Genomic DNA, 24,560 nt, shown 5'->3' on the forward strand with positions numbered 1-24,560 from the left:
GGATCAGGGTTCAGTTCCCAGCACCCATGATGGCTCATAGCCATCTGCAACTCCTTCCCAAGGGATCTGATGAAGACACTGGGCAGGCAGGTAGTATACATACATGTATGGAGGCAAAACACTTACATATAAGATAGATTGAAAGATAGACAGACAGGCAGACAGACAGACAGGGCCCCCTGTCACTCTTGACAGGGTATGTCTGGTCTATTACTATTGCTTTGCTTTTAAATAAAACTCCTTTGCTTTTTTGCAGTTTGTTTCTACCTTTTCTTGAATGAAAGTCTGGGAACCTGAAAATACCAGATCCAAGCAACATCTACTGGTTACTACTGGTTTTGTCCCAGTAATGCATGTAAGTATGGACAGGTGAGCATCTTGTGGCCAGCACACACACCTGGTTCTTACTTGGTGGCAATCTGATCTCCCAGAAACATGAAGAGAATTACCTAAGTCTGCTGAGGTCTGGTCTTTTGCTGTATTTTGCAAAGCTAAATGCAGCTACCAAGACCTGGTTCCCTGAGAGACTGGAGAGTCCTAATATAGACCTAGGTGACCTTACATCCAAGTTATTTCTCATTGGTAAATAAAAATGCTGACAACCAATAGCTGAGCAGAAGAGACATAGACGGGTCTTAGGATTCCAGGGCTGGGGGTCACAGGAGAACCATTAGGTGAAGGAGGGAGAGAGGGAGAGAAAGGGAGGAGGAGGGGGAGGGGAAGAGGGAGGGGGAGGGGGAGAGGGAGAGGGAGAGAGACACCATGGGTTAGGAGTCAAGAAAACATGGCCCTGAGGGCTGGCCAACTGAGGTTAAGAGCAGCCCAGATGAAAATAACTCGGGGTTATCAATAGGAAAATATATTCTAATATCATAGAGGGCAGATATCTGCCCAGCTCTTGTACTGTTTAAGGCTTATTGTAAATATAAAAGGTTGTGTGTCTTTTAGTCCGAGAACTGAATGATCAAGGTGGTGTAGAAACCCCAGATTGGGATTAAAATTTTCAACATAGGTCCAGTAGGAAGAATGGAAGGATGGTGCTAACATGACTTAACCCACTCTGCATCCCCCACAGCAGATCAAGTACCTTCAGCGATGGAGACGGGACATGGTCTGAAGGAAACGCTGTCTGTAATCAGCTCTCCTCAGCCACCAGGAATAGGATGTGTGCTAGTCACTTTTTTCATTGATGCCACAAAAACCTGACATGAGCAACATCCAGGGTGGGTCTCCTCAGTTACAGCTCCCACAAATACCCTTTAGCTACTGTGGTGGTCTGAACGAAGATATCCCGCACTGCCCATCGGGAGTGACACTAAAGAGGTGTGGCCTTGTTGGAGTGGGTGTGGCTTTGCTGGAGGATGTGTGTCCATAGGGGGGTAGGCTTTGAGGTTTCAGAAGCTCAAGCTGGGCTTAGTGGCTCAAGGTCTCTTCCTGCGCCTTCGGATCTGGATATAGAATGCACTCCTCCTTCTCCAGCACCATGTCTGCCTACACACCGCCATGCTTCCCACCATGATGATAATGAACTAAACTTCTGGAACTAAGCCAGCCCCAAGTATGTTTTCCATTATAAGAGTTGCCATGGGGGCTGGAGAGATGGCTCAGCGGTTAAGAGCACTGACCGCTCCTCCAGAGGTCCCGAGTTCAAATCCCAGCAACCACATGGTGGCTCACAACCATCTGTAATGGGATCTGGTGCCCTCTGCTGGTGTGCCTGAGGACAGCGACAATGTATCCACACACATAAAATAAATAAATATTTAAGAGAGAGAGAGAGAGAGAGAGAGAGAGAGAGAGAGCGCTGCCGTGGTCATGGTGATTCTTCCTGTTAACTGAAGGGGTCTCTTTGTTTATTTTTTTGGTTTTGTTTTGTTTCATTTTTATATTTTTAGATTTATTTAGTTACGAGTGTTTGCCTGCATGTGTGCTTGCTCACCGTGTATGTGTGTGTGTGTGTGTGTGTGTAGTGCCATTAAAGGCCAGAAGAGGGCATCAGATCCCCCAGAACTGGAGGTACGGACAGCTGTGAGCAGCCATGTGGATACCGGGAACCAAACCTGAGTCCTCTATAAGAGCAGCCGGTGCTCTCAATGGCTGAGCCATCTCTCTAGCCCCGTGTCTTTAAACTGTTTAAACTACATTTTCATTTAGTAGGGGGAGGGGTGTGCTTGCTTGTCACCTAGCATGTGGAGCCTGGGGACCAAACTCAGGGCTCTTTAGCCAGCTCCTGTACCCACTGAACCGACTCAGCATCCCTTAAGCTACAGGTTCACCGGAGTCTCGGTTACTTGTAGCTATGAGGATCCTCATAGATTATAAAAGAAGAAACAGGGTGTGTGTGGTACATAGAGTATTGCCCTCTTCCGGTTGTTGTGATAAAATACTCTGACAAAAACAGCTGAAAGGAGGAAAGGGTTTTGTGTCACAGTTCGTGGTTCACCATGATGAGCAAGCCAGGACATCAGCTGATCACAATGCATCTGCAAACAAGAAGCAGAAAGCAGCGGACACTTGGGTTCAGCTCACTCTCTCCTTTCTATACACTTCAGGGGAGCCTTGGGAATGGTGCACCAATAGCGGGCATATCTTCCCTAGTCAGAATAATCCCCAACAGACTTTCAGTCTTAGCTTGATTTCTATTATTGTGATAAAGACCGTGACGAAAAGCAACCTAGGAAGGAAAAGGTTTACTTGGTTTACACATCTGATTACGTCCATCTTTGAACAAAGGACAGGAACTCGAGGCAGGAGGGACCTGGAATCAGGAGCTGATGCAGAAGCTGTGGAGGAGTGCTGCTTCCTGGCTTTTTCTCCATGGCTTGCTCAGTTTAGCTTATTGTACAACCCCGGACCATCTGCCTAGGGGTGACGTCGCCTACGGTGACCTGGGTCCTCCCTATATCAATCATGAATAAAATGCCACCACAGCTTCAACGCATTGTGGGCTTTGACCTGCCCCCACCTCACCCCGGTCTCTCTTCGAGGATTTTTCTGGAGGAACATGGAGAAAATACTCACAAAGAGAGTCAACTATGGTTTGAGAAGGAAAGGGTCATGACCCAGGATCATGACACCCACCTCATAAATATTCATACCAAACTTAATAAAATTTTACTTAAACTAAGTCTCTCGCTTTTAAAAAGATTCATTTATTTATTTCATGTATGTGAGTACACTGTCTCTGTCTTCAGACACACCAGAAGAGGGCATTGGATCTCATTACAGATGGTTGTGAGCCACCATGTGGTTGCTGGGAATTGAACTCAGGACCTCTGGAAGAGCAGTCGGTGCTCTTAACTTCTGAGCCATCTCAACCCTAAACTATGTCTCTTACCTGAACTCTTTAAGAAGACAAGAACCAAGGCTGGAGAGATTGTTCAATGGTTAGGAACACTGGCTGCTCTTCCAGAGGTCCCAGGTTCAATTCCCAGCACCCACATGGCAACTCTAAACAGTGTGTAACTCCAGTTCCATGTGATCTGACACCCTCATCTAGACAAACACCAACGAACATAAGATAAATAAATCTTTAAAAAAAAATACAGCTCTGGCAACACCTGAATTTTCACCTTCCAGCTCCATTCAGACTTCAGAACTAAAGATGATAGGTTGGTGTATGTGGTGGGCCATTGGGAGGCTTGTTTTGTTTTGGTTCTAGGGACTGGGGATTAACTGTATGGCAGTGTGAATAATAGTCCAGTGTTCTATTGTTGAGCTGTATTCCCTCCCAATTTAAATAAAAAATATACATTTATCTAATTTGTGGGGTTTTTTGTTTGTTTGTTTGGTTGGTTGGTTGGGGTTTTTGCCCCACAGAGTGTGTTTGGAGGTGAGAAGATGATGGTCAGGTGTCAGTTCTCTCCTTCCATCAGTGTTAACCCCAGGGACGGAATGTAGGTCATCAGGCTCAGTGACTGTGCCTGCTAATCCACCTAGTCCTTGCCCTTTGGGATGGCTATTCCTGGTCGTCAACTTGACAACATCTGGAATGAGCAAAGTCCAGAAATGGAGGACTCACTGTGAGAGGTTACTTTGCTTGGTTTGAAGTGGATGACTTGGCTTCTAGACTTGTCCTTTGAGGTGGGAAGAGGCATGCATTTTACCTGGATCTTGAGGTGGGAAGACACACCTTTAACCTGGGCCATACCTTCTGCTGGAAGTCTATGTAAGGACACAGCAGTGGTCCTCAACTTTCCTAAAGCTGCAGTCCTTTAGTACGGTTTCCTATGTTGAAGTGACCACCCCCAACCATAAAATTATTTTTATTGCTACTTCATAACTGTAATTGTGCTACTATTTGGATATGCCAATACCCACAATTCAGAATATCTGACAGTCAATCTGTAAGTCACTCGATCTCCAAAGGGGCTGCTCTCCACAGGCTAAGAAATGCTGACATGGAAGAAGGAAGCTATCTTTGCCTGCTTGCCCTCCCCTTGCTAGCACATCCATCCATCCCTTCGCCAGCATTAGAGCCTACTTTTGTGGGATTCCAGAATATACAGAAGACCCCCTGAGACATCCAACTTTGTAGACTGAGCAACTACTGGATTCTTGGACTTTATGGAGAGAGAGAGAGAGAGAGAGAGAGAGAGAGAGAGAGAGAGAGAACACATAGGAAACTACTAAAGGGCTGCAAAGGTTGAGAACCGCTGCTCTATGTCCCGTAGCCAGGATAATAGGCTGTGGCCACCAGGCCTGGCTTACTAGCATTATTTTTACACCACTAATTTTGTGTCACAGCATTAATAGAAAGCCAGTTCTGTACAGCCATTGGAAAATCCAGAACAAAATGTCAGCATAAGTACTACCCGTAATATCTGCAGAGGCCCATGGACTTGGAATGGAGTCCAACATTTGGCCCAATATACCAAGCGAATGTGGGTAGAGTTCAAAGGCAGGACCTGTGAATCATTGACTCCTGGAGGCCCTGAAATGGACTGAGCAGCTAACTACTGATTGTGTGTGTGTGTGTGTGTGTGTGTGTGTGTGTGTGTCTGTGTGTGTGTCTGTGTGTGTGTGTGTGTCTGTGTGTGTGTCTGTGTGTGTGTGTGTGTATGTGTGTGTGTATGTGTGTGTGTGTGTGTGTAGGTTCCCTTGCTTTGCAAACACCTTCAGAATTCAACGCTGGTTGCCGTTCTCAGAGCCTGCTCTGTTCTTGGAGCTGTCTCACTGATGTATTGTTTTCTTTGTTCAATTAAACTCTATTTCCTATGATAGGATTAAGGACTTCTTCCTTTCATCAACACAATTATATCAGTAATTAAATATGAAATGTGTGGACCCAGCTACTAAATACCAGACATGTCAGACCAGATCTGTTTAAACTCCAGCCATGGCCCATTCATGAGAGGTATTTCACCAGAGAACACATGGAGAGTCTTTTATTTTTTAATTCATTTTACATCCTGCTCACTGCACCCCTCCTGGTCATTCCCTCTCACAACCCTTTCCCCTGTCCCCCATCCCCTTCTCCTCTGAGTGGGTGGGGCCCCTCCTGGATATCCCCCACACTGGCACATCAAGTCTCTGTGGGGCTAGATACATCCTCTTCTACTGAGGTCAGACAAGCCAGCCCAGCAGAAAAACATATCCCTTAAACAGGCAGCAGCTTTTGGGATAGCCCCACTCCGGTTGTTCGGGACCCACATGAAGACCAGGCTGCACATCTACTACGTATGTGCGAGGAGGCCTAGGTTCATCCCACACAGACACTCTTAAAGCACAACAGAGGCCTTGCCAGCCAGCGACTGCAGGGGAACTTGCCCAAATCATGCAGCCCAAGTGGCTCTGTTCTTTGCCCTTTATGTGCAAACATCACATCCTGGTTGACACACTTTAGTTAGCAAGAACAGTGGCACTACAGAAGCTGAAAGGCAAGGTTAGAGCATTTAGGAACTTGCCCAGATCCTGACACTACAAACTAGGTCTTCAATGGCAGCTGTGGGGGTCCACGGGCTGGGTTCTGAGGTCAGAATAGTGGCACCCACCTGATGTCGGGTGCGCTAAGGTCTCAGGACTGGTTCAGTCCACTTAAAACAGAGCAACACTTAATGGCTGAAGTCTCGGTTAGCTGGAGTGTAACTCGCCATCCCAATTCAGTGACCTGCAGTCCTAGCCATTCCGCTTGATTTAAACTGCATTCTGCTAATCCGGTCAGCCATCTTCACTGGGGCATCTAAGCAGACGTAATACCGCAGGCCTCTCTGGCCATTTTCTGCCATGAATCCTCACACCTCAAGGATGCTAGCCCAGATTTCTGCACAGGGGGGCAGCAGTGTTCCAGGTGAGACGCTCAGCAATTACAAAGCTTCCAAGAGCCAGTCTCCGAAATCCTAAATTGTTGATTGTAGGAGTCAGAGGGGTCAAGGACACCAGGAGAAGACCGCCCACAGATCCAACTAAGCAGGGTTCATAAGGTCTCACGGAGACGGAGACGGAAGCAGCAATCGGGGAGCCCGCATGGGTCTGGGTTGGGTTCTCTGCTTATGTTATGCTCGTTAGCTTGGAGTTTTATGGGACCAGTGAAAGCAGGGGCTGTCTCCGACTGTGTGCCTGCACCTGGGACCCGATTCCTCCTACTGAGTTGCCTTGTCCAGCCTTGATAGGCGGGTTTGTGGCTGGTCTTTTTACATCTTGTTAAGCCATGTTCAATGGCGATCCCTGGGAGGCCTGCTCTTTTCTGAAGGAAAACGGAGGAGGAGTGGATCTCGGGGAGAGGAGGGGTGGTGGTGGGAAGTGGGAGGAGTGGGGGTTGGGGGAAGGGAAACTGCAGTCTACGTGTATCCTACGAGAGAAGAATAAATAAAAAAGAGAAAAAAAAGTTTAAAAAATTTTGAACAGAAGGTAACTGAAAAGAAAGAAAGGAAAGAAAGAAAACAAAATTCCAATTTGTAGCTGATGACCTTCTTCCCAACGGGACTGAGCCCTCATCCTGTGGTGTCTGATGCTATATCCTTGGAGATAGGATCAGAGTGACATCCCCCAGGCACTGCTGTGCTCTGATCGCCTGTGTGCTAGTTGGGAGAAATACCCCCCACACACTTAGGCTCACAGGACTGAACTGTATCGTGAAGGACAATGGAAGACTGTGGGCTTGGCTTGCGTCTTCCCCTATTCACCAACACAGTTCAGGAAGCATTTCTTTTATTCATAGAAAGCTATTTGTTCTTAAATATTTGATGAGAGAGAAAGAGAGACAGACAGACCAAATATGTCTGAGCTGCTGACACACTAGCTCAATCTACTGAGGGACTAAGGGATCAGCCAGTCATCCACAGCCATGTCCGACCAAACTTAGAGGCATCTAAAGGTCTTCGTGTGCCACCCAATGGGGGGGGGGTGAGCAAGACCCCACACAGCAAGCGGGAAGGCCTTGATGGGCTAGGAGCCTGGAGCAGATGCTGTTTTCTTCTGAAATAAACTCCTGTATACAGGGTGGGGGTGGGGGGAGAGGTGGCACCTGGGAGCAGCCTGATGTTTGATCTTGATTATTAACTTGATGGGATTTACAATCACCATGGAAACAAGCTTCCTGACATGTCTGCGAGGGAGTCGGGAGTCGCTAGCTAATTGAGCTGGGAAGGCCCACACTTACTGTGGGTGGCGATAGTCTGTGAGCTGCCGTTCAGGCTGGGTAAAGAGACTGGGAGCTGGGCACCAGCATTGTTCAGCATTCATCGTGCTCGCTTCCTGCCTGTGGATACTGTATAGGTGGCTACCTCAACTTCCCGCCACCATGACTTCACCACCATTGAGGGTACCAGCAAACTGGGAGCCAAAATAAATCACTTTTGCTCTAGTAATAGACAAGGCAACTAGTACAAACAGGTAAGATCTAGAAGGACTAAGGATCAATATCCAGAAGTCCCCAATCAATCAGGGACTAATCAATGGCAGAACACATGGGTAAGAGGGAAACTGTTGGAGTTTTCTTGACACTGAAGCCGTCTGAATAATGAGGCCTGCCCATGGTACCCTAGAACAGTGTTCTAACCACGTAGTCCAAAGTAGAAGGTATCTCTCCCCACTGTATGTATGTATCTCAGCTCGAATCTAGAGCACTCATGTCCCCAAATTCTACTTACAGCCTCACATTGTTTGATTGCATCAATTAAAATACAGGGTAACTACCACTCTGTCCTTTGTAGTAACAGAACATCTGCTGGTTTGAAAGTAGCCCCTCCCCTTAGTGTGACTTCACCCGCCCCCCTCCTCCCCTTCAGTCCCCCTCCTCACCTGCCCAATTCTCCCCTCCCCCATTTAACAGAACCTAAAACAAGCCTGACACATAGGTCACAGGTTCCTGCATAGCCAGGGTTTTTGGTTACACCCCCTCTGACTCTTTGGAGATGGGAAATACATAGAAGGTTTGAGTTATTTAGGAACCAGCGTTCGTTCTAGAAGGAAATGCTTCGATAACTTTTAAGCTAAAATGTGCTAAATTAATACCCGAAAAGACAAAGCTGTAGAAAGGGGTGAGGGTGGTGGAGAGGAAACAAGAAGGTCCTTGCCTAGTGGCTGAGAGGCTTGCTGAGTGCCTCTCCATGGTTCACTTTCACCAGCAGAGCTCTTAACTCTGACAAGTGGAGATGCTGCCCACGTCAGGCTGCAGACGAGAGAAGATGGCATGAGAGCCACGAGGGAGACACTAGATGTTTCCTGCCCCGGTGCAACCTTGGCTGGGGAGCCTCTAGTCTGACAGGCTAGGACGCTGGTGGTTTGTACATGCTTGGCCCAGGGCGTGGCCTATTAGGAGGCGTGGCCTTGTTGGAGTAGGTGTGGTTTGTTGGAGAAAGTGTGTCACTGTGGGGGGTGGACTTTGAGACCCTCCTCCTAGTTGCCTGGAAGACAGTCTTCAGGCTGCCTACGGATCAAGATGTAGAACTCTCAGCTCTGTCACCACCATGTCTACCTGCACGCTGCCGTGTTTCCCACCATGATGATAATAGACTGAACCTCTGAACCTGTAAGCCAACCCCAATTAAATGGTGTCCTTTATAAGAGTTGCCTTGGTCACGGTGTCTGTTCACAGCAGTAAAACTGTAAGTAGGACAGACACCTACAACCATCTTCACCTGTAAAGTTCCTCACACATGTGTGGATTAAAACATGCAAGGGAGGGATTGTGGGTTTATGGTGGCATTCATCTGTAAACCCAGCACTGAGGCAGGAGGAAAGAGTTTGCGGCTACACAGCTACATACAGCCAAGATCCTGGGTTACAAAATGATTTCTTGTCTCAAAACCCCAAACCAAATAACAAAATACAAACAAGACATGCAAGGGGTCAGGGATATAGCGAAGCTCCGTGGCAGTTTGCCTAGACCCTGGTTCGAGTCCCAGTGGAGGGGTAAAGAGCTCACTCTCAAAACAGTGCTGGGCACTTCCTTCCTGCCCAGTATTACAAGGTGCTGGGGCTGCCTAGCTGGACAGAGCCTCGGCTGCAAAGCAAGGAGAGGACAAGGTATTTCCGGTCTTGCACCTGCACCCATGTGGAGTCCAGTGTCTAGTCAACCACATCCGGACCCAGTCAGACCACCGTGCTCCGGAGGAGACGGGATGCCGTGTTAATTGCATCCTGTGGTGGCCTCTGTGTGCTCCTGTCGCCTTCAGTTCTCCTCGTGCTCAAAGTCTCCGATTTTCAAATCTTTATTCTCCCAGCACAATGTTTCCTTAGGGGCGGGGCATCTTGGAAAGCGGAAAGCCCAGCATCCTGCATCGTACATGGGCCGAATAGGTACCAGAGGCCAGCCTCGAACCGGACGGAGCAACTAGGTTTTGGGAGGATGCTGGCCACGTCCCAGGAGGCGGGTCTGTTCTTGGGCTTTTGATCCCTGCTCTGGAGGGCTGGCCCTGCGCGCAGGGGCAAAGCAAGCGGGCCCAGACCCTAGAGCCGCACCGCAGGGTCACAGGGGATTGCTCAGCTCTTTGACCTCTGGTAAACTAATTAAAGAGGCTGCCGACAGGAGACAGAGCACATTGTAGCTCTCCTACTGCCGGATTACCTGGCGACCACGTTGTGGTCAGAAGAGTCCTGCCTGCCGGCCATGGAGCGCTGTGTGAGAGTGAAGTCTTGGGTAGAAGAGAATCGGGCCTCCTTTCAGCCTCCGGTTTGCAACAAGCTTATGTGAGTTCCCAGTTACCGGAGACTGTAACCCACCCCCTTTCTTATTCCTCTTCCTCCTCCCTCAGCTGTCCCCTCCCCCTCTAGCCTTGAGTTCCCCTGAAAGGTGCAGAAGTTTGCCATCCACTTGGTGCTCTTTTGGGTAGGGGAAAACTATCAGTTTCTTGTTTCGTTACCTCAGTTCGTTCCTCTTTCTGGAGACCACAGTAGAGACCGTGGTCTTGGCTTCTGAGACTGGCTTGAGTGTCTCTGAAGCTGTGAGAGATGAGGTGGCAGGGTGTGACATTCTTTCCATGGCTGAAACCAACTTTCCAACCCAGTGCCCCGATGCACCTTGGGACTAGAACTTACGGAGCCTGGTGACCCTGAAGCACGCACCCCAATCTTCCTGCTTCTGCCTCCCAAGTGCTAGAATGACAGATGTGTACCACCACATCCTGTTTCTGAGATGCTGATGGTGGAAGTCAGTGAATGCTAGACAATCACTTTTCCAAACCGAGCTACATCCCTAGCCCTGAGGATTCTTAATTCAGGGCTCAAGGTCACACACACACACACAAATACCAGACCCTCCCAGGCCTCCTCTACCTACAGCAGGACTGAGCGGTTCACTCTACCTCCATCACTTCCCCCTCCGCTCCCTCAATCCCACAGCCTAGCTTCTTGCACCACCTTGGCGGATTTGAGGTCCCCATGTCTGTGTGGCTATAAGTCATTTCCAGTGGGCAGTGTCCCAACCCAGATGACTACAGCCACTCATCCTCTAACGGAAAGACTATCTTCACACCGTCTCCTTGTCGTCTCACAGTAGCCCCCGTGGGGTGGGATTTAATAAGTAACTTTCCCAATGTCACAGAGCTAGTGGGGGACAGAGTCCACATGCAAGCCCAGGAACAGTTTGACTACAAAGTCCACGCACGCTCTTGGTCACTGCGCAACACCCCTGTAGCTAACCATGACGGCCCCTCGGAGCCTCTTCTCGTCTATCATTGCTGCCTTCCCCAGTTCGAAGCTTTATCATTTTTAATCACTTTTGCCTCTTTCCTCTACTTCTTCCCTGTCGGCAGTGTCCCATTCTCACTCCTCCCAGTCTCCCTCCTTTCAATCCGGTTCCATCTACATCAGCCTGGTCAGTAGCGCCTGCCCCGCCTCCAGCCCCGCCTCCAGCCCTGCCCCCCACCAGCGGTCCAGCCCTCTACTACTCCTAAGGTTAACCATCGCCATCATAGGCCCTCGCTTTAGTCAGCCGGTATTTGCTGAGCACTTCGATGCTCTGGACGTTGGGAATACGCAGGAAGCACACTGACAAAAGTAGAACTGTAGATGCCAATGATTATGATCTAGCCTTTGGAGAGAACCTCCATCAGTGAGAGGACGGTTTTCGTGGCGAGTCTGTGCCATGCCTGGCCCTAGCTTCTCCGGTACTTTGCTGGTATCAGTGGTGTTCCTTGGTTACAAATGCATGAACCCGGTGTCCGCTCCCATCCTCACAGATGCTCTCCTGCTGTGAAACTCCACGTCCAAGGTCCAATAAAACCTTACTTACACTGCACTGAGCAAGTCGTAAGGCAGCACTGAGCAAATCGTAAGGAACTGTCGATTTTTCCTTGTCCTTGACACACACACTCTCTCTCTCTCCTCTCTCTCTCTCTCTCTCTCTCTCTCTCTCATCAAAACTGCTCCCCTCCCACAACAACGCGATGTACAGCACTGTTAGAGAGGCAAGTTCTGAGGTTCACACCCAGCTTCTGGGGGTTAGGACTCCAACACGAGAGCTTGGGTCAGTGCTGGGATTCAAACCCTTATACCCGTACTGAGATGAGAAGCTGGTGGAGGGCTGTGAGCGCAGGAGAGACTTGTGCACTCTGACTGGAAGGTGTATGTTTTCAAATGGGCTTGTTCACGAACTTTCTGCATGTGTCTAAGTATACCTCAGTCAAGTCTATTAAAAGACACAAAAAATGGCTGACGGGATGGACCAATGGGCAGGGCACTTGCCATCACAGACCTGAAGACATGAACTGACTCCCAAAAGTTATCCTCTGACCTCCACACTCACTTAAGAGCATCACTGAAGGAAGCCAGGGCAGGAACCTGGAGGCAGGAGCCATGGAAGGATGCTGCTCATTGGTTTGCTCTCCATGGCTTACTCAGTCTGCTCTCTTACAGAACAGGAACACCTGCCCAGGGATGGCACTGCCCACAGTGAGCTGGGCCCTCCCCCATCATGAAGAAATCATCAGTCTGGTTCACAGGCCAATCTGCTGTTTCTCTGTTGGTCTGCAGACATGCAGACAAAAACACATGGAAACACACTAATGCATGAGGAACATTGTGGGTGGAGGAGACTGCTTCTCCCAGATGTGTGTACCAGACCTCTTCCTGTCCCCACAGGTTCCTGCTTTCCCCCCTCCTTCCCAGGAGTTGATTCAGGTCCTCTTCTTGCCTCTGTACTGCAGGCACCAGGAGCAGCTCAAAATCATGTTCGTCGGAGGCCCCAACACCAGGAAGGATTATCACATTGAAGAGGGAGAGGAGGTAGGCCGTGCTGCTCACCCTTGGAGGGTGGGGGGAGTAGACATTTCCTAGGGCTGGAGTGAGTGGCCCAGAGAAAAGCACCTCTCAGAGGAAGGGAAAATCATTGCCTTAGAATTGGGGTGGGGGTACCTGCCTTGTGCCTGGAGATCTCTACTGAGGAGGCTGCGGGATCCCCACTTCGTGCACATGTGGTGCTCCCTCTCCACATATAATTGGTCCTCACATGAGACACGAACTCTGAGGGATTCCATCGTCCTTTGACCCCAGAACCAGGTTCTCCCTCTCCTTCACACAAGGAGTAAATTTTCTGAGGACACAAGGAGGTGGAGGAGAAATGGGAGACAGAAAGGCAACGTGGGAGGTAGAGTGTGGGTAGTACTGAAGGAGTTGGGACTGGGTGGGCCTGTTTTACTACTAGAGGCAACAGGCCCCAAGCTGCTAGGACTTCTGTGACCTGGAGTCTGCACTAAATCCTGTGCTGCCACCCTTGCTCACTGAAGCTCTATTTAAAAAGCAAAATCTGAGGGTGAGAGTGCACGTCTGTAATCCTGCACTTGGCAGGCAAAGAGGATCAGGAGTTCAAGGAGAACTAGGCTACAAAAGTGAAAACGTGTCTGGAAGGAGGAGGAGGAAGGAGAGGAAGAAGTAGAAGAAAGAGGAGGAGGAAGGGGAGAGGATGAAGAAAAGAGAAGGGGACGAGGACGAAAAGGAAAAAAAGGAAAGAGGGAAGAAGAAAGAGGAGGAAGGGAAGAAGAGGAGGAAGAGGAGGAAGGGGAGGAGGAAGAGGAGGAGAGAAGGAGATGACGACAACGACCCTGACACTCCTGAGTGACATAGACATAGTACATATCAGGATGTGCTGGGAAAGGGCCACTGTGAATTGCCCCTTATTTTCTGGAAAGCCTGGTTCTGGGTTTTGGGCCTCCACCCCATCACTGACATTCCCAGCACCAACTATGGTTGCTCCCTGTGAAGCCTGGAGAATTCTCTGTCAGCAAATACTAAGGGCACCAGAACAGCAGGCAGAGGATGATGGCCTGCAGCAGTGGCCAGAGCTGAGCGGAACCAGTTCTACACACCTTGACCTTCTCGTGGCCATTGAACACCTCCCTCAAAACTGATCTCCTGTGAGGAGAATCTGAACTACAGAGAGAGATGGGCTAGAGCTGCATGGCTAGAGATGCCTGAGACCCAGGTAGACTTTAGTGCTTGGCAAGCAGCCTCATCTCCACTCGACAGTTAGGCCTGGTGTCAGCGTCCACCCTGCCTGTCCCCCATTGTCCATCTCCTTTGCTCTTGCTGGGCTGAGGCTCTGTCTCTCCGCGCTGCTCAAGTGTATATGTGTCTGTGCCAGCTGACTTTTATGTTAGAGTCATTGGAGAGGAGGGAGCCTCAGTTGAAATAGGGCCTCCATAAGATGTGGAAGGCTGACCCAGCCCACTATGGGTGTTGCAATCCCTAGGCTAGAGGTCCTGGGTTCTATAAAAAGCAGGTTGAGCAAGCCATGAGAGGCAAGCATGTATCATCTCCTGCCTCCAGGTTCCTTCCCTGTTATCAAAACATTGATAACCCTAAGTAAAACCACATTCACGAGTCCTGGGCCAGAACATATTGGGATTCGGCTGGTGGGCAGGGCTGACTTCGATGAGGAGGGCCACTTGGTATCGTAGAGAAGTCTGGCTGGAGGTAGGTCTACAGTGTTTGGACCTGCTGTTTAGTAGAAGGGCAGGGTTTGGTCCTCCGGTGTCCCTGGGCAGCCTGAGTAAGCAGAGGGTCAGTATCCTCTTTGTCCTTGCCTGTCCTCACCCAGAGCCTGAGCAATCACTCTGAGAGATGTTTCAAGCACATCTGGTGCTGCCTGCACTGGTTGAGCTGTAGCCTCTGCCATGGCCCTTAGGGGCCCTGGACCCACCCACCACTCAAGCCCACTTTCTCTGTTGATTGTCAAGAATGAAGACAGTAGGCTGAGAGGGAGACATTCCTCTGGCAGGTTGTACGGCCAGACAGACCCATACCCTGTGCCCTTGGGCTGAGCCTTTTCTCGTAGCACATGGAACAATAGCTGTGCCTATGGGAAAAGACAATGTGTACAGAGTAGGTACTTCATAGCTGCGGGTCCTTACCTGTTGCTGGCTCCTCTACCAGTGAGTCCTTCCCAGGTCACAGAAGCCAGACTCAATTTAATATCTGTGTGAGCCGGTACACTTAATCTTCCAGCTAGCCCTATGTCTCAAACGTCATTCACTTCCCAAGGAACATAATTCTTTTTGGATTGCCTGGGGTTATTGGTGATTTTCTGCTGTCAGGGTTATGTCCTGTGCTGCAGGACAGGCCTGCCCTCATCACAGAGAAGGCCTCTAGGCAGGGAACAAATCAGGACCATCCCACTGCTGCCTTCTAGTTTTGATCAATGGCTATCAATAACTTATTGTCAGCCCAGAAAAGGTTTGAATCTGGCCCCTTTCTCCAAGCTGACATTTGCAGCACCTCCCCATAACTCTGGGGTCCCTTCTCTTCCATCATGAAAGAACCCAAGACTTATACTAGGGACTGATCTCTCTCTCTCTCTCTCTCTCTCTCTCTCTCTCTCTCTCTCTCTCTCTCTCTCTCTCGCTTCCTATAAAGAAACCTAGTAGACTTTCCTGATTTGTATTAAATAACATATAAGGGGTGGGGAAAATAACATATAAGGTGTGTGTGTGTGTGTGTGTGTGTGTGTATGTGTGTGTGAGAGTGTGTGTGTGTGAGTGTGTGTATGTGTGTGAGTGTGTGAGTGTGTGTATGAGTGTGTGTGAGTGTGTGTATGTGTGTGAGTGTGTGAGTGTGTGTATGAGTGTGTGTGAGTGTGTGTATGAGTGTATGTGTGAGTGTGTGTGCATGTGTGTGTGAGTGTGTGTATATGATTGTGTGTGTGTATGAGTGTGTGTGTATGAGTGTGTGTGTATGAGTGTGTGTATGAGTGTGTGTGAGTGTGTGTATGAGTGTGTGTGAGTGTGTTTTATGAGTGTGTGAGTGTGTGTGAGTGTGTGAGTGTGTGTGAGTGTGTGTGAGTGTGTGTGTGAGTGTGTGTGTATGAGTGTGTGTGTATAAGTGTGTGTGTGAGTGTGTGTATGAGTGTGTGTGAGTGTGTGTATGAGTATGTGTGTGTGTGTGTTTTCTAGGAGATTAGACTCAGAGCCTCATACATATGACATAACAGACATTCTGCCAGGGAGCTGCATCTTCAAATCTATGGCTTGTTTTTATTAATGAAAGTAAATACTATTCACTGTAGAAAACATAGCAAGTCTGTTTTCCCTCACTCAGAACCTGAACGCTGTCACCTATGCTATGTAAATTACGACCCTCTGGGAATAATTTTTGGTTCGCTTCACTTTTTAAGGCAAGGTCTCGATAGCCCAGGCTGGCCTCAAACTCAAGGCAATCTTTCTGCCAATTAAAGACGCGGGTCGTATGTTCAGCTCATAAGTTACTGATTAGGAGAGAATAGAAAATTTAATAGGAGCCCTAGAGAGAGCCCAGCCACCAAGCCCATCAGCCTCGGCTGTCATCTGCCACAGCACAGTGCCAGAGCATCTTAATGGCTGGAGAAATGCACAGGGCCCCAGAGCTACACAGGCTACGATCCCAACTGCAACTCCAGGACTCACCAGCTTAGACCAGCTGCTTTGGGCCTCAGCTTTCCTTTCTTCAGAATGGGTCTAGTAATGTTCATGCTGGGCTTATAAGATTTCTGGTGTACATGAAAATGCCCTGCCTAAGCTAAGGCTTATCTCCAGGGCTGTGTCACTGCGTTCTTCAGGGTCTCACCAGCCTTCCACATCCTTCCTGCCAGCCAGGCACCTGCCGTTGCACCTTGGGTAATCTGATGATCACCTACATGTTCCAGATTTACAGTTCCAGATATACAGACCCCTGTACGTCTCCAACTTTCTTGTCTGTGGCCTGGGCCAAGGGGTTCAGGGGCTTCACATCAGGGGTGCTGGGGCTATTCATAAGCCCTGAGGCCTTCAGGAAGCTTTTCTGGTTTTCTGGTCAGAGTTCAGGTCCTGGACAGAAGTTAAGGACCTAAAGGATGTAGCTGGGAGGTCTGGGTTCTTGGTTTTCCCACAGGTGTTTTACCAGCTGGAGGGAGACATGGTGCTCCGAGTCCTCGAGCAAGGAGAACACCGGGATGTGGTTATACGACAGGGAGAGGTGAGGCTGACCCCAGGGGAAAGAAAGGCAAAGGACATCAGAGCAGAGACCCACCCAGGCTGCTTTCCCTGCCCATCCTCAGGGCTCCCCCTTTCTGAGCCCAGGTCAACAGTCCCTCAGGTCTCCCATGGTCTTAGGGTAGGGGCTGGCAGAGAGTGGGCTCCAGGGTGGACAGGCAGAGCTCCCTGCTGCCCTGTGGGTCACCCAGTGTGTTAGAGGCACCCAGGTCACCTTAAGAGATGGCAGTCTTGCTGGACCCCAGTTCTCCACCCTCGCAGATATTCCTCCTGCCTGCCAGGGTGCCCCACTCCCCGCAGAGGTTTGCCAACACCATGGGCCTGGTGATTGAGAGAAGGCGAATGGAGACCGAGCTGGATGGGCTGAGGTAATTGCTCATGTGTGGTCATCAGAGAGCTAACAGCAGAGGGGATCGTTCAAAAGTATAGCAGGAAGAATGGCTGATAAGACTCAAGAAAGTACTTCCTGGCCACCAAGAGACTAGAGGGCTTGGTGACAGGAGGTAATGGAGACCCTGGATTTGCTGACTGACCAGAGAGGGAGAGTGGGTTTGATGATGAGGGGAGGAGGTGGTCTCTGGTGCACATGAAGACTCCGGCTGGACCTGCAGGTCAGCTAGGAGCCTTGTGGTAGGGAGGGGTGAGTACAGACAGGGAGAATGGAGGAACCCAAAAGCCACATGTCCTGATACGGCAAACACTGCAGCTGCTAGCCGCCTGGGCCTGCAGAAATTGTCCTTGGCCCGTGCCTCTGTACTTGTGTCTCTACCCCAGTTCACAATGAGCGTGGACATCTGGCCAGCGACATCTGTGTTCCAGGCACCAGCTAGGGGCTGCCGTGTGTATTTATTACTCTATAATACTGGCTAGGGGTTAAGGGTGCTTCCTATCTGCTCTTCTTGAAACTCTGGGGATTGAACCTCGGGCCTTGTGCATGCTAGAGCTGTGCTCTGTTAGTTACTGGAGAAGAAACTAGGCCCAGGTAAAGAAACTAGCTACATGTGGCAATACAGAGAAACACACGCATACTGGATCAGCAAGGGCGGAAGAACCAGCCCTGGAGAATAAAGTCAGACTCCGTCCTGCTCCCTACCCCCATCCCTCTTTAGACCAGCAGTTCTCAACCTTTTCCCAGAGGTCGCCTAAGACCACGGGAAACCATTGACATTACAATTCCTAACAGTAGCAACATTTCCAGTCACGAAGTAGCAACAAAGTAAGTTTATGGTGTGGGGGTGAGGGGTGACCACAGTATGAGGAACTGTATTAAAGGGTCCTGGCGTTAGGAAGGGTGAGAACCATTGGGCTAGACTATTAAGCTCTGAAAGAAGGAAATTCTCCAGACTCCAAAAACCAAAGATTTTTCTTCAACTATGCTTTGATTTTTTTCAAAGAAAACTACATTTCTCAGTAAGTTACCAGAATCAAAATTCCTTGCCTGATACCTTCTGTTATAATGGGCATTTGAAACACTCCTTTTTTAATGAGTCCAGATCATACATATCCCCTCTCACAGCCTAGAAACATAAGAATCTGAAGTGAACTAAATTAAAATCACCTGCCACTTAAGGGAGGATTTTTATGGTTTGTGAATTTAATTTTATTCCTCTTGTGCCTCCCAAGAAAACAAGTAATTAAAACACAGAAACAAAGATCCTTTGTCAGGCTCCAGTTAGACATGAAGACGTGGCCTTCCCCTCACAAGCCTCCAGTCTTGTTGCATGCATGGGTTTAAGTTCTGTTGTCTTTAGTTTAAATGAAGAATTGATGCTGGAGCCAACAGGAGTGCTCGATGTAAGGGCGCCACTGCTCCAGCTGCCAAGCCTCGGGGCCTGAGCTTGAGCCTGGGGATCCGCGTGGTGGAAGGCGAGAACTTTTGAAAATTGTCCTCTGACCTCCACAACCCATGTGAGGGCATGCGTGCCCCTCCCTGGATAAATAAATGTAAGAAAAACCAAATCCTGAGGTACTTCAGACTTTGACAGTTCACCCCGTTTGCATAACTGAAGCCACATGCCCACTGGAAAATCCACAAGTATCTCTCAGATTGTTGAAAATTACACACACACACACACACACACACACACACTGATGGCTGCACCATAGACTACGGCATAACGGCCTGTTGAATAGGCAGATAGCAGGGCTTCTAAAAGGAATCTCTCTGAGGTGCTCTCTGGAGGAGGCTCTAGTGAGATATTGGTGTCCTCAGTAACGTTTTACAGCAAATTCAATAACAGATTTCATCTGGCTGCTTTTGACCTTTAATAAAAGCCAGGAACTCGGCATTAAAATACCACCCTGAAGACCGTTCCTGAGGGCACTTCAGCCCCATAATGAAGCTTTCTGGTAGCCAGCTCCATCCCAGGTTAGAAGCCGAGTGGATGCATGATATGGCCTCTGTCTCCTTAGAGCTGTCCCTGCTTTTCTGCCGAGAGTCAAGGGGTAGAAAGAACTGGGCTGATCTGAGACGGAGGCAGAGATTAGGTTTTCTGGTGACGGTTGCTCCCAGCACCTCCCTTGTGCTACTTGCATAAGGGTAAGAGGTGTCTGTCCACGTGCTCCCTGCTCATGGGGACATAGGTGGCAGGGGTGACTGAAGGCTGTGTGTGCCAGAGAAGGTCAGAGCTGTGCTCCAGTTCTAAGCAGCAGAGGTGACCTCCGACCTCCAAGACAGAAGAATCCCTCATGGGGATGGGAGATGTAGGGGTCAGGGAGTGGGAGGTGGGGGTGCTGCACTGGCTGCTGACATTTCTGTGTATGTTTCTGACGTCTGGGGCTCACCTAGAGCCCGAAGAACAGACAGTCACCCTTCCAGCTGCCTGTCCAAGGTTCAGGCTAGGCTTCAACTTCCTTTCGTTGAAGTGCTCTCTAAGCCTCTGTCTTGAGCCTGCTCCACCACGTACACAGGCTGTGTGATCCCTGTCATCCCAGCCCAAGTTCTGCCTGGTTCGCACACACCCGGTGTAAGTGTGTTCCCAGGCCGTGCTAACAAAGAGTAACAAAAGCAGCTTAGCTTTGCAGTGCATGGGTTCGGTAAGGGGCCCTCAAGCAGAGACTGGCCTGCCCAGGCTGCCCCAAAGCTGCCCAGATAGAGAGTGGACTCCCTTGACCTCTGTTTTGGCAGGTACTATGTGGGCGACACTGAGGATGTCCTCTTCGAGAAATGGTTCCACTGTAAGGACCTTGGGACGCAGTTAGCCCCCATCATCCAAGAGTAAGTTCCCGCTTGGCCCTCCCTCACTGTCCTTCAGTTTTGCAATGCCCTCTTGGTCTGGAGCCATCAGGGTGGGAGTTAAAAAGAATCTCCCGCCTCCAGGATGGGATAAGCTGCTCTGCAGGGTTGGGAGGGAAGCATGATGGGTAATGAAGTCCTGTGAGGGTCTATGAGTGTGTACTGGCTCCTGAGTGTGGTGTATACCTCACTGGCATCTAACAGGAATGCCATCATTCCGTCCCCTCTGCTGGTCCCTGCAGGTTCTTCCACTCTGAGCAGTACCGAACAGGAAAGCCCAACCCTGGTGAGGTTCCTCCCTTTTCTCCTTCCCTCCCTCCCTAACTTGGTCCTGGGAGCTTCTTCCCAAACCCTCTGCCTAGTAATCAAAGTACTGAGCAGGCAACACCAAGCAGCACCTCATACAGCTGCTCAGTCCTTAGGCTGCACCCACGTCCTGTACTGGCTATAAGTTGAGGCTTCTGGGACCTGGCTATACTGGGGCTGGGTGGGCTGAGCTTGGAGATCCCTTCTCATTACTGTGTCACTGGTACAGACCAACTGCTCAAGGAGCCGCCATTCCCGCTGAGTACACGGTCCGTAATGGAGCCCATGTCACTGAAGGCCTGGCTGGAGAGCCACTCCAGGGAGCTTCAGGCAGGCACATCCCTAAGCCTGTTTGGGGACAGCTATGAGACTCAGGTAATACATACGACTCGGGGCACTCAACAGCCAGCCAGCCAGCCAGCCCCTGAGAAGTGGAGAAGTGGGAATCAATCTCTCTCTCTCTCTCTCTCTCTCTCTCTCTCTCTCTCTCTCTCTCTCTCTCTCTCACACACACACACACACACACACACACACACACACACAGATTTCAGAGGCATGAGATTGACCTGAGAAGTGGGAATCTCTCTCTCCCTCTCCCCCTCCCCCTCCCCCTTGCCCCCACACACAGAGAGAGACAGAGACAGAGAGACAGAGAGAGACAGAGGTGGGGAGGGGGTGTTGCTGTGACTGAAATTCTCTGGGCGCCTTCATGGTCCCAAGAAAACTTTGTGTTTAGAGTGGGAGGGTCTTTGTCCACTGTCAGCTTCCTGGGTGTCCCTTACCGGTGTCCCCTGGGCTTTTGGCACATGGAAGTTTGGAAGCTGAAGGGAAGAGTTTTGGTGGAAGGCTGAACAGCAATGTGTAGAGACCCTACAAGCTGGCCGTTCATCTAGTATTCCTGCTGCCTTAGGCTTTGGTAAGAAGAAGACAGTTGCTGTGATCAGTCATGTGACAGCTCACTACCAGAGAAAACACAGAGTCATAGGAGAATAGCTGGAGCAGGTGGTGTGCACAGAGAATGCTTTCACGAAAAATTTTAGATTTGTTTATCTTGTGGTTATCGCTGTTGGCCCACATGTGTGTACGCACATCACATGCTCGACTGGTGCCTGTGGAGGCCAGCAGAGGGCGCTAGAGCCTCTGGAACCGGAGTCACAGATGCTTATGATGCCTGTGGAGGCCAGCAGAGGGCGCTAGATCCCCTGGAACCGGAGTTACTGATGCTTATGAATGACCACATGGGTCCTGGGAACTGAATTTGGGTCCTCTGTGATCTTAACCACTGAGCCATCTCTCCAGCCCCGGGTAGAATTGTGAAGCTAGTTGTAAGGGTTTGCAGGAGGTAGAAAGGGATGTGGGTGGAGCAGTCTGATCCCTGACAAGCAAATGCTTGTTACATGGGGATGAGGCTGTGGCAGTGTGCACATCTTGTCCCTTGAAGGTCACAGTGGTTGAGGGCCAGGGTTGTGACTGTCTCCCAAATGGGGCAGAATCCCAGCATACTCTGCTTTGTCTCCCACCAGGTCATCGCCCACGGACAAGGCAGCAGCAAAGGCCCGAGACAGGATGTAGATGTGTGGCTGTGGCAACTGGCAAGTGGGACCCCAGGACAGGGTGGCACAATTTCCTATTCATGAAGACTGGTTGTTTCTGGGCTCAGGCTCCCATAGTGAGACCTACTCTCAGACCTTCTCGCAGGGCAGACTCAGGGGCATGAAAGCTAGAGTTGGGGCCTGACTTCCCCTCACCCTCTTTTATGTTTGTGTTTTGTTTCTGTGGTGTTGGGGATGGAACTTAGGGCCTCCTGCAAGGCAAGAACTCTACCACTGAGGACCCCCTGCTCCCCCTGTGCCCTCCCCTGTTTCCCTGAGTAGCTTCTGATTCCCCCATTCCCCTATTTCCCCACACCCGCCATGCACGTGCGCACTTGTGCGCGTGCACATGCACGTGTACACACACACACACACACACACACACACACACACACTTTTTCTTATTCCGAGAGAGACAGGGAGCTCAGCCTCACCAGCCTCCACTTGGTTCTGCTGTTCTCTCACAGGAGGGCTCCTCTAAGGTGACAATGGGAGGACAGTGTGTGGCCCTGGCCCCAGATGACAGCCTGCTGGTGCCCGCTGGGTTCTCGTGAGTATATGACAGGACTTTCTGAAACCATGAGACTGACCCCCTTTCCCTGGAACCTTCGGGCCCTGGTCTTGAGTGACTCTTTATAATCTGTGTCCCCACAGGTACATGTGGGAGCGAGTGCAAGGCTCTGTGGCCTTGTCTGTGACACAAGACCCTGCCTGTAAGAAGCCACTGGGGTGACCCTTCTGTGTGGGCCCAAAGCAGCCACAGGGTGCCTGAGTGCTGTCCTGACAGCTGCCCTTTCCAGACAGCTCTTTCAGCCTCATGACATCTCCGTGGACATTGACAGGGCCCCTCCGTGATCGTGGGCTGTCACTGGCATCCACCCTGCTGTCATGCTTAGCTCAGGATGCAGAGGGGATTCCTAGGACACCAGTAGTTCCCCTCTCTCCTAACAGCCCTACACTGTCAGCGAGGTGCATACCGTCCTCATGCGCCTGTCAGCCTAACACTAAGAAATCTCTCAATAAAGGCCTCCTGCTGAACCAGTGCTTGGGAGTTTTAGGTGGCAGACCTGTGCTCCCCTGTCATGTGTTGCTTAGGGACACCAGTGACCACAGGGAGTTAGAGCGCCCTCTTGGGGATGGGCGATTCTCGCTGTGCGTGCAACCCTGACCCACACGTGCTCCTGTTGTGTTTGTAGAGGGTTTCTTTGTCTCTTTCTCCCTTCTTCCCCAAGAAGGGCTGCCTAGTCAGGCAGTCAGGACTCGGGGGAGTTCATCAGAACCTTCTCACCATTTTAACTTGTAAAATAAAGGCCAGAGCCAGTGATTGGGCAGGGGAAAGGAAGGTGAGGCTGAAGTGGGGGAGAGGGAGAGGGAGAGGGAGAGGGAGAGGGAGAGGGAGAGGGAGAGGGAGAGGGAGAGGGAGAGGGAGAGGGAGAGGGAGAGGGAGAGGGAGAGAGGCGGTGGAAGGAAGATGGAGCTGAAGCCCGTGGCCTGGAGAAACTGTGAGTTCTAAGGGATCTCACAGCCAGGGGAATAGAGCAGTGTAGTGGCAGATCTGCCCAATCTAGGCATAGCTTGTTTTCATATTAACTGAGCTGTGTTTTCATTACTTGGGCTTATTTGGTTTGGAGAATTTATCGCAACAGTAACCACTGTCATAGCTCCTACAAGTGGAGGAATGACACGTGAGACATCTGTAGCATGCACAGCCTTCCTGGGCAGCCTGGGCTAAGGGAGGGACTCCAGTGAGAAGCTGACAATACTGAGCCTGCATCTGCACAGAACAAGCCTAGGCTTAGAGGCAGAGCTTCCTCGAGAAAAGGGAACTAGAGCTCTGTTTCCCTAACCTGGCCTGGTGGCTCACTGCTCTGACACACTCCACCGAAGAGCAGAGGGGACCTGACTTTGCTCAGGGGGCTTTCTGGCCCCAAAGGATGTGACATCAGCACCTGTCTTCCAATCCTGAAGCCTTCCCTGTAAGCGAAGAAGGGCCACACTGGTTCCTTCAAATGTCTACTGTCCAGGGGTGGCCTGGTCCATGCTCAGTGGCACCTGTGTGCTTCTCTGTCCCAGACCTGGGAAGAAAACAGGTTATGTCTAGAAATGCTGTAGGGGTCAGAACACAGAAGGGATGGCTCCATCTGTCAGGAAAGGACAACCAGGCTCCCTCATTTTCTCTTCACAGCTCTCCACGAAGGATTTTACCAAGGATGACAATTTTATTAGCATTTAAAAGAGAAACCCCCAAAGCGAGCAAGCAAGCTGGCTGTGAATCTCAACAGCTGCCATTTGAGCTGGGCCAGACGTGTAGCTGAATGGCAGAAAAGGGAAGAAGGCCTCAGAGACGAGTGAGGAAGCCTGGGCTTTAGGGAAAGGCTCTTAAAACAGAGGTAGAAAGGGGAGCCACGCTTCCCCAAAGAGAAGACTTAGTGGAGTAATCTGGCTGCAACTCCAAGGGCAACCGCCCTAGGGGTGGGAATTCTGGGAAGGAAACGCCATCATGTCATCAAAGGGATGCATACTTGTACCTCCTGTCCCCTTAGCATG

The 24,560-nt window shown here is 50.3% G+C and overlaps 1 protein-coding gene and 1 long non-coding RNA gene across 3 annotated transcripts; one reads left to right on the forward strand and one right to left on the reverse strand.

The window, feature by feature from the left end:
- Positions 1-5,359: 5,359 nt before the first annotated feature.
- On the reverse strand, positions 5,360-10,524 carry LOC148005056 (uncharacterized). Its single transcript, XR_015622725.1, has 2 exons — positions 10,305-10,524; positions 5,360-6,790 (listed from the first exon to the last, which is right to left on the reverse strand). It is a non-coding gene; the product is annotated as an uncharacterized LOC148005056 (long non-coding RNA).
- On the forward strand, positions 8,978-23,051 carry Haao (3-hydroxyanthranilate 3,4-dioxygenase). 2 transcript variants are annotated; one of them, NM_020076.2, is given in 10 exon segments: positions 9,964-10,131; positions 12,588-12,666; positions 16,780-16,863; positions 17,142-17,248; positions 20,008-20,097; positions 20,358-20,401; positions 20,651-20,796; positions 21,945-22,013; positions 22,481-22,563; positions 22,668-23,049. In NM_020076.2, coding segments are annotated over 10 exon segments (861 nt in total). In that variant the 5' UTR covers positions 9,964-10,051; the 3' UTR covers positions 22,747-23,049.
- Positions 23,052-24,560: the final 1,509 nt, after the last annotated feature.

Source organism: Rattus norvegicus, chromosome 6 (genome assembly GCF_021556685.1).
Source record: "Rattus norvegicus strain SHRSP/BbbUtx chromosome 6, alternate assembly SHRSP_T2T, whole genome shotgun sequence".
Classification (NCBI taxonomy): Eukaryota; Metazoa; Chordata; class Mammalia; order Rodentia; family Muridae; genus Rattus; species Rattus norvegicus.